Source organism: Nannobrachium achirus (genome assembly GCF_963921795.1).
Source record: "Nannobrachium achirus genome assembly, chromosome: 24".
NCBI lineage: Eukaryota > Metazoa > Chordata > Actinopteri > Myctophiformes > Myctophidae > Nannobrachium > Nannobrachium achirus.
The window spans coordinates 23,335,337-23,350,075 of NC_137831.1; the positions used below are offsets into that span (position 1 = coordinate 23,335,337).

General features: G+C 41.4%; 1 protein-coding gene across 1 annotated transcript in view; it reads left to right on the top strand.

Annotated features, from left to right (window-relative positions):
* The window catches only part of LOC308280147 (tensin-1-like), a gene marked incomplete at both ends in the record, with an annotated part of 185,650 nt that extends 178,024 nt beyond the window's left edge, over positions 1-7,626 (top strand). The window contains 10 exon segments of the mRNA XM_080720408.1: positions 118-204; positions 1,226-1,354; positions 1,717-1,812; positions 2,369-2,446; positions 3,175-3,246; positions 4,274-4,300; positions 5,637-5,805; positions 6,719-6,787; positions 6,892-6,921; positions 7,497-7,626. Coding sequence (XP_080576534.1) covers positions 118-204; positions 1,226-1,354; positions 1,717-1,812; positions 2,369-2,446; positions 3,175-3,246; positions 4,274-4,300; positions 5,637-5,805; positions 6,719-6,787; positions 6,892-6,921; positions 7,497-7,626 — 887 coding nt within the window.
* Between the last annotated feature and the right edge of the window lie 7,113 nt (positions 7,627-14,739).

Below are 14,739 nucleotides of genomic sequence, written 5' to 3' on the forward strand. Positions count from 1 at the left end.
TATATTAGAATCCGCTTAAAACACATCCGCTTAAAAACGAATTAAAACTAAACGGAATGCCTGGTAATCTATAATCACAAATCTCGTCTCGTGTGATCTCGTCTTTCTCCTTTACAGACGGCTATCCAGACATCAAGATGAACGTCAAGTTTGTCCAGGACACTTCTAAGTTCTGGTACAAGCCTGACATCACCAGGGAGCAAGGTGAGACCTGCATCCTTTCTCTAAGTACAGTTGTGAGTGTGCTTTTCCTCCTGGATCTAAACAGAGGAGGGGAAGGAGCTAGTGCAAGGACGCGCTGTGATTTGGCCAGTAGCCAAACGCTCTCGCCAAAATATTATTTACTATTCTGTCCCTATCAGGATGCAACTCGAACGGCGCTGAGTCGGCTCAAGCGACCTTCACAACGTTCAGCATGGAAACTCGCTCACTTTAGCTGGCTGGTGGTGGTGCCTCTCGCGGCTCAAGGTTGCTTGAGACGGCGTGGCTCCGTCTCCGTCAAAATCTATACTTTGTCGGGCAAAGCGTAGATGGAGGCACTTCCGCGTTGGCCCTGGCCTCTGCCCAGATCCGAGAGGAAACACCCGTGTGCAGTCCATGCAATCCGTCCATTTTATGTCCTACCCGAGATTCAAACCCGGGCCGTGTGGGTGACCAAAATGCTACTGCTCATATAAGATGGAATCCCTACTTGGCTAAGTGAGATATTACATTATGATCTTCAGGCATGACTACTTGTCAACCAGTAGCTGTCCTACCAGACACCAGGGTCTAAATGTCTTAATGGAAAAGCAGGGAGACCACCTCCAACCACTGCAGAAGTGCTAGTTATATTGTATTAACATACTCTACCATTCGAATTGGTTAAAATACCTTTTTAGTCATTTTTGTCCTGGATTGCTGAATTAATGATCTCAACACATGAAAACCATCGTAGCTGATATATTTTCAGAAACATACCTCATGGACCGTGCCAAACACCATATTATTTTCCCTGAATCTTACAGCTGATTTATATAGCAGATCTATAAGCTCACAACCCTTCACAAGTAGATTGAGCTTGTAGATGAACACAATGTGCATCCAAATATATCTCAGGCTTTATATGCCTCTATTTTTATCTCCACCTCCTCCATTCAACCTTTCTCCCCTTCGATGTCTGACGGCTCTCCTCTGCTTTCTGCTCTTCTCCCGTCCGTCTCCTCCCCCTCCTCCCCCCGTTCAGCCATCAATGTGTTGAAAGACAGGGAGCCCGGGGCGTTCGTCATCAGGGACAGTCATTCCTTCCGCGGGGCGTACGGTCTGGCTATGAAGGTAGCCTGCCCTCCTCCCACCGCCCAACAGAACAAGAAAGGTAAACACCGCCCGTTTGATGTTCCAACCATGAATGATAGATGTTGGGGATAGTTTAGGTGCAACTTGATTTTAATTATGGATGCTCTCGTAGCTTGGAAAGCATGCATATCACTTGCTTTCTGAGACTCTATATTTTTTTTTATTAATTCATTAATAATAATAATAATAATGCTGTATGATTCTGTAATTAGAGTGTTTGTTCAGTAATAGAAATACATTTTCAGGTCAGGATTCCAATTTCATCCAATCAATTCGGTTCAGTAAAACGTGTTGAAATATCAGAGGATCCACCAAAAGACATGATTAGCAAATAAACTATAAAAGTATCAGTTGATAAGCAGCCTTAATGTCCTGTTCCAGTTCCTGACATCACTAACGAGCTGGTGAGACATTTCCTGATTGAGACCAGTGCCAAAGGTGTTCGTCTGAAGGGCTGCCCCAATGAACCCTACTTTGGTGAGTTCACATAACCTTACTCTTATGTTCCAAGCATTTCCTCACATTTCAACAACATTATCTTTATATTACATCAGAGTAAGTGATCTACTTCCGGGTCATCACCCGTATGTATCGCTAACTTAATACCAAACCACTTGGCCTACATTATGATGTACTACATTATGTACTAAATATAGCTTAAAAATTCAAACACCCATGTCACCTTTGCAAGATGTCGTTTCCAAACCTCTGTATACAGTTGTATTCGTTATTACCCTCATATTTTGCCTCTGTATAAAATAGCCTCAAGTCGACACGGAAACAGTTATCCAAATAGCTAATAGTTAGCTCACAACTTTCCACTTTTCTCTTTCACCTCAATCGCAGTAACGTCCGTATACATCGCATCACCAATACTTTTTTTTTTCTTCAAACATTTTTTTACCCATATTTGACCATTACACACCACGCTGCCGCAACATGGCGGTGAGGGCTGCACAGCGGCCTGAACTCTAGACTTTTGAAAATATTGAAAATAACCGATAACTCTGTGTGTGTGTTTGTGCGCCTACAGGTTGTCTATCGGCATTGGTGTACCAACACTCCATGACTCCACTGGCTCTGCCCTGTAAACTGATGATCCCCACCAAAGGTCAGTACCATTTCCTATTATTATTAAAGTCAGGTGTATGTCATAGCACACACCATAGGCAAACTTTCTCCATGACTATTCTCAATGAAATTAGCACTTATCCAAAGTGCCTTACAATGTGCATTACCCATTCATGCACACACCGATGGTGGAAGAAACCATGCAAGGCACTTATACGGCACTAACCACTAACCCAGGGGGAGCCGGGGATTGAACAGGGAAACTTCCATTTCCCAAGCGGCCGAGTCCTGAGCCACTGCCACCCAGAAACACATTGAAATCACTGAGAGCCAGATGGACCAGCTTATGAATAAGCACAATTTTGTATGATTGCGTCCATTGTCAGAGAGTTGGTTCAGAAAAATGAAAGAAGATATAACACACTTTATTTTCTCTTTCGATGCCCATAATGATTATGTATTTAAAGAACACTAAGTCTATCTCTGACTGGGAATTCTATTCTGTTCAGTTCATTTCTGTTCTATCGTTATTCATGGTATTCCATTTAGTTCTATAACAGTGTTTCTCAAAGTGGATTCAGGGGGGTCCTTTATGGGGGTCTTAATGGAAAGTCTAAATGGAAAGTCTGTAACTCTAACAGCATACAAATGGAACCAAATGAACCCTAACGGGTCCATTTGGTTCCATTTGTACACTGTCAGAGTTAAGGGTAGACCTTGAAATGGTAAAGTTTGAGAAACACTGTTCTAATGTCTTGTCATTGACAGATCCAAATGAGGAGGCCCTAGAACTGGCGACCCCTACTGATGCAGTCGTGGAACTTCTGAAACAAGGAGCAGGTGAGAACAAGCTGTCAATGTTCATTTCCACAAGCGTAATTTGTATAGGGTTGATGGGTTTAATAAACCCAAGGGCCCCCCTACTGGTGACAGTATTATAAATTCATAGGCTATTATATCGCCGTTGTCGGGTGAAAACCTTGTATGTCCAAAACCGTTCATTTTGCATTTTTCATTTTAAAAATGATTTAAACTAGTGAAAACAGCCGATCTACAAGCACACAACGCCTCGCACCCCGAGGCGTTGTGTGCTTGTAGATCTGCTGTTTTCACTACTTTTGTGTGACGGCCTTGTCTGATGAAGCAGGGCTTTGCTTTGCGAAAGAACATACAAATTTGAAACTTGGAGATACAAGGTTTACACCCGACAACGACGATATGTATTTTGTCATTTCCAATATATTAGGGGTCTCTAATCTCCTAATCTATGGGCCCCCCTCACAGCAGTACAGGGCCCTTTTGATCTGAAAACCCATGCAGAATAATATCTAATTTCGCCCCTGTTCATTTAATTTGTATACGTGCGGTGCCTGAATACATTATGTCAGGTTTCTCTACTTGAGCAGGTCTTCCTTCATGCCAGGAACAGACTGCACATGATTTGAAGCCCAGTTATAACCCTGATTTAGGATTCAAAATATCTGAGGTGTCCACCTGTCAGAGCCATCACAATTATATCAAACATTTGATGTTTTACGGCTGGAATTTGTTCTAATGTGAACGTGGCCCAGGAGTTTGAGCTGGTCAATTTAATTGTGAATGAAGCCCTGGAAATAGTGAGTGTTAATCTTGCACATGACAGGATTACTAAATCTTTAATGCAGACAGTTGGATTTTAAATGTCTTCCAGTGTGTTTGAGGAGTTACTTGGACAGAAAACTGATTCTACCACAGCTTTCTTAGAGATGTACAGTATCTAATATGTCGTTGTTACTGGTCATTCTACATGCCTGGTATAGATGTCCCTGTGCTTGTAATGTGTTCCTAGTTTAGCTGATCACAACCTATCATCTTTACATTGCAGTAGCTCAGAAAGCTCCAGAAGAAGCACATGGTAAATATCTGATTGCACCGTTTTGCTGTATCTTGCCTGGCACCTATTCAAGAATTCAATACTTATGTTATGTGACAGACAGCATGGACTTGGAATGCCACAATGTCTGCTATTGAAGCAGTGTGTTGTACATGATTTGTGTTATTTCATAATTAGTGTTAATACTATCTGCAGACTGTTGTGTACTGCATGCCCCATTTTACATGCAGACCTTAAAGATGGTGAGATTAAACATGCTTTAACTTCACAAGTGAAGAGTTTTGTTCCAAAACGAGTTATAGATTTACAGTTGTAAAAATGAACGGAATGTCACAAACTACCACTGAACACTGTAGTTATTTTGTCCTTCACAAAACAAAAAACACATTTATGATATATGTTCTTATATGTAGTGAGATATTAGATCTTGAACATCTAATACTATAGTTTTCCCCCAAAAGCATATATAGACAGCTTGAACAGAACTCTTCCAAAACTTCAATGCTCCATATAGAGTTGCATGTGTCTTGCAGTCAGAATATCATTTTGTGGCTCATATGTGCCATTAGAGCTCACCAAATGTAATGTGTAAATATGTGTTTCCATGTTGCATGGTATAGTACAGCACGTTAGCTATGCTACAATGCACGCCAGGCATGTCACAAATACACAGCAGTGCTTATTTCGTGCTTCCCACCTCACAGCAGCTTCTCTACTAGGCTTGTTTATGCTCCCTTCACGTATGAAAACAAATACGTCCGTTTCTAATGTGAGTGACTGTCACTGCTCACATACTTTTGCACATCCTTTGCGTTGGCATGGATGTTGTTAAGCAATACATCCACTAGAGGGCATATCAGAGTACATTTTCTTTGACAACGAACATGGTGATGGTTGGTCACTACCGGCCAACTCACATTTAATTCCTGACCCAATCTCCTCCCAGCTGTTCTGTAATAGCTGTGGAGTGACATTGCTATAGAGTGTTTGTTCAGTTACAGGGATTTCCAGCTTATCTCTCCAACTATTTAGTAAACATAATATGCATTTTCTGGTCGCGATAACAATTTCATCCACTCAGGAGACCGAAAATGTGATGAAACAAATAAATGAGCGGACAAAATTTGAACTGACACCACAGTCTCCGGTGGTAGTGCTCTGTTCCAACTTCTATCCGTATCTTAAAGCTTTCCAAAACCATGCACAATGACAGCTGAAATGAAGGGTTAGGGTTTAGAGAACGGATCTGTATCTTGTATTGCACGCTGAGCATAAACGAGCCTTTACTGTAAGAGACACTGTCCTATTAGTATTGTCCCCATGGCTGGCTTTTCACCGTGTTCCAATCCGTCTCTAGCCTGCAACGTTCTCTACATCAACTCGGTCGACATGGAATCGCTAACAGGGCCTCAAGCCATCGCGAAGGCCATCGGCCAGACGCTGGCCGCCAGCCCTGTGCCGTCTGCCACCACCGTCCATTTCAAAGTGTCCACGCAGGGCATCACCCTCACTGACAGTCAAAGAAAGTGAGTATAGAGTACTGTATATACATTCATTGAGTATACTGCATTTCGCCCGTATTTGTGTTTTTGTGTTTGTCTGTTTTTTTTTGTTCTTGTTTCCGTTTGATAATGTCTTTAATTTGTTTTATTGCAGTTTGTATAATATTTAAATACTTTTCTGTCACACATTTATGTGAAAACTCAATAAGAAATGTGATTATAAAAAAAAAAAAAAGTATAACTCTGAGAGCTTAGAAATGGAACCAAATCACGGGAAATAGAGTTGGAGAAGCCCTCATTGCACGCTATAGAGAGAGATCTCTCTCTATAGCGCTGCTGCTACTCAAAGATTTGCCATTTCAGATCATGACAAGTGACTAGCCAGTGGGCCAATTACATGAGTTATATTTTGTCGTTGTCGGGTGGGAACCTTGTATGTCCAAAACCGTTTGTTTTATATTTATCATTTTTAAAATGATTTAAACTAGTGAAAACAGCCGATCTACAAGCACACAACGCCTCGCGGTGCGAGGCGTTGTGTGCTTGTAGATCTGCTGTTTTCACTACTTTTGTGCGACGGCCTTGTATGATGAAGCAGGGCTTTGCTTTGCGAAAAAATCAACACATTTGAAACTTGGAGATACGAGGTTTCTGCCTGACAGTGACCATTTACTTTGTTGGCCACCCAGCCCCCAAAATGGAACGAAGGCCGACATTTTATTTAATTTTTTTCCCTAATGGCCGGCCTGGACCGGCTGGGAATGAACCGGCCGTTCGGGAGTTGTTCCGCTTTTCCCAATGGCCAGCACGTCCCTGAACCAAATGGACCATAACAGGCCCATTTGGCTCCATTTTGTAGGCTCTCAGAGTTATATGAACACTGAGGATTTTACTGTGATTTTGATGAAAACATGATCATCAATCTCTCTTGCCCCAGGATATTCTTCAGGCGGCACTATCCAATCAACACTATAACCTACTGTGACATCGACCCCCAGAACAGGAAGTGAGTGTTTAATAATGACAGACCCTGTGTTGTGTGATGTGTAACGTCGTGGACACTATGGCTTCATTAAAACATGTGTCTTGGCTTTCTTTCTTTCTCCTCAGATGGGGCAAAGACGGAGGTGGCTCAGTCAAGTAAGTCATTTAGTTGATAGTAACATATTTGTAAAATAGACTATGTATTCACACAGAACCAGCCTTTCATCATTAGAAATGGGATTACTGACCAAGTACCAACATCTGGATGATGTGTGAAAAAACACACCTGTTTTAACACACCTGCCTTAAATCACAGTGTGGTGGAGAAATCAGTGTGGAACTGTGGGCACATGAGCATCATTGGAATCATTGGAAAAACTTCCACAGTTTAATACCCTATATTATAGCTATATTACCAAGTAAGTTCATATTAATGTAGCTCAAATGTCTAAGACAATGGTTTAGAAAACAGTGAAAAGGAAGCGTAACTTTGAATCAAAACAGTTGAACAGTTTGGTACTGAGGTAGTGGCATATAAAACATAATACAAAAACTAGCTTGTTCAGTAAATATATTTATGCTATAGTGTTTGTTCAGAGCACACGTCTCATGATTTTGATTGCACATACAAGGAAAATCCACTGAGTGCTCATTAAAAACATTTTGTAAGCAAGTTGGCCTTGTTCCAGTATACTAATTAAACGTATATTTCTCACTCTTAATCCTTACAGGCTTTTTGGATTTGTGGCGAGGAAACAAGGAAGCACAACAGACAATGTCAGCCACCTGTTCGCCGAGCTGGACCCCGCCCAGCCCGCCTCAGCTATCGTCAACTTCGTATCCAAGATGATGAAGCGATGAAACCCCAAAATGGCCGCTGCCACTCGGATACTTTCCTCGTTATTGGTGTCTTTGCTTTCGCGGGGACTTGAGGATGTCCTTTATTCGTTTTTTTATGTTATTTTTATTTTTATTTCCCCCCCCTCTCGGACATAGTTTGTTTTGGGTTTCTCTTCTCTATTTATTTCTCTCGCCTTTGTTCTTTTTCAGAGGATTTTTTTATTTAGTTTGAAGGACCCAGTAATGATCTAAAAAAAAGTGGCGCCAGAGGACGTGCGGCGAGGAGCTGTGAATGTGATGAACTGCGAGACCAGTGAAGGGAGTAAAAAAGAAATAAAAAAAGATTATCAGGGTCAACCTGTACAAGAGGACGATGCTAGCTAACAGCTACAGGAGTAAAGCAAAGGCTAAGTGACCGTGGGGGAACGAGCAAAGGATTCAGCGATGCTTTCAGGGTTTTCCTTGTTTGAGTGATTTACCAAAGGTAGTACAAAACAGATGGAAGTATGAGATGGTCAAATTAAGCCATTCTTTTTTCCTCTCTCTCTCTCTCTCTCTCTCTCTCTCTCTCTCTCTCTCTCTCTCTCTGTATCTCTTTATCTCTTTCTCTTTTCAAAAGAATGAAATCTTGAACAAAGAAATACAAAAAACAAAAGAAAAGAAATTTGATTTCTTCATAAACTTTTAGTCTTCAGGAAAAAAAATGGAAGAAAAACAAAAAAAAAGGCGGCCTTGACGGCCCATAACAAAAGAGAGTCTGAAGACCTTATGCATGTTAGCTTGATCTTTAAGCTCAGTTCTTCTACCCTCAACATTAAGTCATTTCGTGAATCCCTTAGAGTGGGCGTTTCCAGGCCTGTTGCGTGAGGGAAAGGGCTCCGCAGTGAAACGACGACTGATCTACTAACACTTCCGCATACATGCAGACCGAACCCATTCGAACGCCACTCTAAGGTCACTGCACTAAGATCCAAACTGCCACAAAAGGAAAAAAACAAACACGCCCATCGCCACGGACTTCCCCGGGGTCCTGAGCCTGATCTCATCTCACTCATCACCTCTGGAATGGATGGATGGAAGCGGGGGGATACTCTGGGCTGCAGAGGCCCCCCTCCCCCTCTCTCAGCGTCTGGCATTTCAACTCTTAGGCTTTTGTCATGGCAGAAGGAGAGGCACCTCTTGTCCACTGGATGGCGCCATCAGCCAGGCTTGGATGATCCCCTCCCCACCACACACACAGACACATACACAGTACACACACACACACACACGCACAGATACACACGCACAAACATAACGCACACACACCCTCCCTTCTCCGCCTCACATAGACTTGCCCGTCACCTCCTTGCTTGCTGTTGTGGATTTGCTCACACAACGCTGCCACCAAAACACACTGGAAGAAGAAAAAAAAAAAGAAAAATACCCCGGGACTGGTACCAGTCACCTGGAACTATGCACAGTACTGCATGTTGTAGCCCCCCCAATGCAACCCCCCCAACCCCCCACCCCATAGCTACATTAAAGCATCACGGAACCCATCCTATGCTGTGTGCTACAAATGACTTTAGACAAAACTTTTAAGACAAGTACACCAAGATTGTATGACTTGTCAGAGACTGCATGAAAAATAGACAAAACGTTTTTTTGTACTCTTCTCTCGGGAGTCCTAAAAATAAGTAGACAAAAACCATTGTTGAAATTAGACACTTGGTGGTGAGATGCAATATTTTTACTGTCTTTTGTCTTTTGTTTGGGTTTGTTTTTCGTTCATTCATCTTGAGCCAGGGTTACCTTTCACTGTAAAAGACAGTCTAGTCTTCATTTTTTTGGATTCACAGTGAACTTGCCATGTTGTCAACTTTACATTTAGATACCTTTAGGGATGAAAAGATGAGAAAAAAAGAAGAAAAAAATAACTACAAGGAGTTTCCACACTGTGCGCAAATGCCTGCTTGTTGATCACATGCTCAGCCATTCACAATAAGCTAAGAAGATTGATATTGATATAAATGTACATAGATATACTACTTTGAAAGGTGACATAGCGAAAAAGTATTTATTTTTGTTGCTTTGGTCCCCTCATGATTACTCATAATATACATATATTGTACAGTCTAGATAAAGAAGATTACCTAATGGGTTGGGAAAAAACAATATATATAGACTTATTTTGGCTAATGATTTCAAAGTCTGACGATTTTGAAATGTATCTGAATATATGGTGTACATTACTTTGTACATGTTTGTTTTTTGGCTCGTCACGTTGTATCATTTTGTGTTCTCAGAGATAGAGGTAGGGCATGAGACGAAAGCCTTCGGTTTGTACAGGACGAGTTGCATAAAGCCTGATTTATACTTAACTTGTACGACAGTGTCACACATCGACAATAGACGATTTACAGGCTCACAACGCGTTGCGTGCCTTGCAACGCTTTCTGAGCTTGTGTGGCTGTTTTCGGCGTGCAATGCCGTCGTACGACGGATCATAAATTTGGCCTTTTAGGCTTAAATGCCCGGGCGGTTTGCAACGAGGATAATTGATACCGTATGAATCAAGCGATGCATGTTTTCTAATAGTTCCGAGAGTCGATGAAAAACTGCGGTATAGACGTGTGGATTCATAAGGGAAGCACAGGGAAATAGAGATGTTTAGAAGAAGCCAACCTCAAATGCAATATTTAAAAAACAGTCGTATATATGCACCCATAACGGTTACATTATGATTTGCCAAAGATTCAAACACATCTATGCCAACAATATCGCTTTTTATGTACAAGAGAAGTCTTCTTGTTGAGCTTCATTACAAAAACTCAGTTATCAGCCATTGCTGTAGTTCTGTCAGTTTTACACCTACAGTACACACATTTCTCAGCTCTAGCAACTGTACAAATGCAACTTTTATCAACTCAGACCCACCCAAACCCCCTACATTGGAGAAGTACTGTAATGTCACTTTGATGGTCTATTGAGAAGGACACTAAAGTAGTATTTCAGTGGCCATAATGTGTCACACAAACACATTTATTGTACTCTTTTGTACCAGTATTGTATACAAGATGTAACAAGGAAGAAACCTTTAACACAAGGTCCCAAGTACTTTAGAGTTGGGTATTCAGTTTAAGGTGGGCATAGGGTTTGATATTCTTATTTATTTAGAACTCAGTTCAACAGAACACAGGAGCATTTGAAGTATACAAAAAAATAAAGCACTTATATTCACATTGAAGAATTATAACAAAGTTTCACATCAATGTTTGGAACAACAGTAGACCTGTATTTCCGCCATGCTAAACCTGTATCTGTGGTTTTAGCTTTGGTCCAGCTCAATCCCAGACTGCCAAAGGTGAACTCTTCTCCGGGCCCCTCTCGAAAGTTGCATTTTAACGCAATGATTTATTTATTATCCTGTCATTATTTATTCTTTTATCCATGTTTTTCAAGGTTCTCTTTGTTTTATTATTATTGCATTATCACATTATCACAGTTGTCAGTGTTAACCAATGGGGGAATGTATGGTAACGCTTTATTGGAAGCGAAGAGGTACAGTGCACTGAGGGACACTGTAATGTGTTTATGCTCTGGCGAAAAGGTGACACGTGACGCGTCACAAGACTCATGTTGGACACTTCATTCAGTTGAAAACACATCACCGCGGCATCTCACGACACCTTTTGTTTTTTGCCAAAGCATAAAGATTTTGCCTTTACCTATGATATCACAGTGAAACTGAAAAGCTGATGTGAGCTTCGTACCATTTTTTAGTCAGTTGAAGGAATTGCATCATTAAAATAAACATGAAATCTAAATGATTACAAAGGCTCACACAAGCTTATTTGCAGAACATGTGTGTATTGCACCTGTTGGCTTTGAGTAAAGAGTTACCTATTTGTTTTAGCGAAAAAGAGGAGATTGCTGTGACTTGTATGTACAGATGGGACTTGTTGTATGAATGTGCTACAATGGCTGTACAGAAGGGTCCCAGGTTTCTTTGCGCTTATCATTTATATTCTATTGTCATGGCTTACCTGTTCCTAAGGAGAGAAAAAAAACATTAAAGCAATACAAATCAGTTAAGGTAAGTTATACACCTGTGTTTTGTTTGTTTTTTTGGAGGGGGAGTGGTAAAGGAATTAAAGGACTCTGTGTCGGTCATATGAACAGTTACATTTAACTAGGCCAAAGCCCATTGGGAACGAGGCCTGAGCACATGCACCTCTGGTTATCAAAAACATATTGTATGCATTGTCAGAGTACCTGTTGTACCTGTTGTCAGAATACTTCAGTACCCTTTTTCATAGTACCATGAGTGTTAATGACGACATATTGCTGACATATTTGGGCATAAAAGGGATACAGTCGGATACAGATACAGAGATGTTTCTTTTCCTTATGGACAACTACCAGTCCAATTCACATCCCCCTCGGCACCACCCAACCTCTTGAGTTATGCGGGGTATAGTCAGGGATGTTGTGAATTTATACTGTAGATAAACTGCAACCATTGTACAGCATTATGCCAAATACATGGATCCCTTTCACAGCAGACATTTCAAGAGCCAGGAGGGGTATATTTGTCACTCACTCACTTGGGTGCCCTGTTGAACAGGAAGACCATCTACAGTGGGACCTCTGTCTTTCCAACATTCAAGAAGAAGATGTTTTCCTGGCACCACTGCGCTAGACCTGCCACCTCCATATAGGACCCCCATCGATTGTGTGTGTGTGTGTGTGTGTGTGTGTGTGTGTGTGTGTGTGTGTGTGTGTGTGTGTGTGTGTGTGTGTGTGTGTGTGTGTGTGTGTGTGTGTGTGTGTGTGTGTGTCTGTGTCTGTGTCTGTGTCTGTGTGTGTGTGTGTGTGTGGACCAGCTTAATTTGGTTCTATACTTTTGAGTTAAATTAACACACAGTGTGAATTGGCATCCCAGAGATGTATCAAATGAGGGTCTGCGGCCTAAATATATGATTAAACCTGGGATCCTTGAAATAAAAAAGGTTGAGAATCACATTTCACCTCCCTTGACAGCACACAGCGTCTACAGTGGCTTGATGTCGCTCTTATGGTTAACTGTATGTATTGCTTTTACTTTCTCCAAGCGTTGTGAAAAACTATATGGACTACCAGGATAAATGAGTCAGCACAGGGGTAAGTAAATCTACACTACATCAAGTATTTAATGTTGTATAGATGCATATTATCAACCAGGCGGTGTTAACAAGACAGGGCTTCATATAAACCCAACAACCAATCCTGGGTGAAATACACAAATGTGCAAATCAATATCAAGGGATCATCTGTTATGTTGTCACATCCATTTGGTTTAGATTTGTTAGGATTGATATTTGATCACCATCCTGGATGGAAGCTGTCTGATAAAAATAAAACTTAAAAATCTTGTTCTATGTTCATCCTTGACAGATATATTGTGGAACAAGTTCAACACTTAACCACTTGAACCTTGATAGTCCATGGGCCATACGAGTTGTCGGTATCAAAAAGGTGGCAAAGGTTACCATGCATTTTATAAAAGCTCTATATCTGTAGATTATATTTTGGTATGATAACCCTTTCTTAGACACAGCTAAATTGGTGTTATCAGCCGCTAGAGTTGGTGTCCCATTAACTTTACATTACAGGGAAAAAAAGGAAAAAATGAATCTACTATAAGTAGCATATGAGGGGTCAAACTAGGGGGTTTTCATGCTGAATCCATTGCAAGCATCTGTTTTGCACAAAAAACATTCCTTGGGCTAAAAACTGTCCCACAAGACTATGGTTTAGTGATGAAAAGTGACACTTTTCACACTTTTGTGGGGGCTGTTTTAGCCCCAGGAATGTTTTTGGTGCAAAACAGATGCTTGCAATGGATTCAGCATCATGACAACCCCCTAGTTTGACCCCTCATATGCTACTTAAAGCAGATTATTTTTTAGCTTTTTTTCCCCTGTAATGTAAAGTTAATGGGACACCAACTCTAGCGGCTGATAACACCAATTTAGCTGTGTCTAAGAAAGGGTTATCGTACCAAAATATAATCAACAGATATAGAGCTTTTCAAAAATGCATGGTAACCTTTGCCACCTTTTTGATACCGACAACTCGTATGGCCCATGGACTATGAGTTGAGCCAATCTACTGTACACGCTCACAACATGCTGCAATGAGCTTAAAACTGAACTGCACCATAACCATGCACCATTTGGCAGCAACACTCATCAGATTATGCCTTTACTGCTGCACTGGAAAGTCCCTTCTCTTCATTCCTTCACTTCCATTTAGGCTGTGTTTTGTAGTTCAACTCCTGACTCGTTTGGGGAAGTGATGAGTTGACCTACAGTAGACTAGAGGATGACCTAAATCGTGTCTCTCAAACTGTACTGGACCCTCAAACGTATACGTATTTGGCCACGGAACCCCCCCCCCCCCCCCCCCCCCCCCCCCCAAAAGCAAAGATTTGCGAAATATGGTTAAAGTGGTTAAAATGATTGTACTTTTTTGTGTTGCTGGACAGAGTAAAGAAGTACTGGCTATTATCTCTATCTCTCTCTCTCTCTCTCTCTCACTCACTCACTCACTCACTCACTCACTCACTCACGCACGCACGCACGCACGCACGCACGCACGCACACACGCACACACACACACACACACACACACACACACACACACACACACACACACGACACAGACAAATATTGCTGCTCATCAGGTGTTTTCCCTGAAACCGTCTCTATGACCATACACAATCTGTCCAGCAGAGGCCGCTATAACCTTGCTCACCCCTCTTTGCCAGTGGCAGCTGTTTTAGGAGCTCAACTGAACATCACTGACCACAACACAACCATTATTATGCATCACATATCTTAACATGGTTTGGTGATGTGTCTCCTCCTGCAGGTGAATACTGAATATAATGATGTACTTGAATGCCTTTTTTAAAGTCATCAAGACACTTTAGTCTACATCTAAACTAGTTTCACTTTCATTTAACAACCTCAAGGACTCAAGTTCACCTAGTAACTGCATTTACTGAATTTCTATTGGTTGTAGCCCGAGTTGGTGCGACAGTAAACTATTGAGCAGCCATTTGATCAGAGCTTTCATCTCAGAAGGTGGTAGACGAAGTTTCCAAAG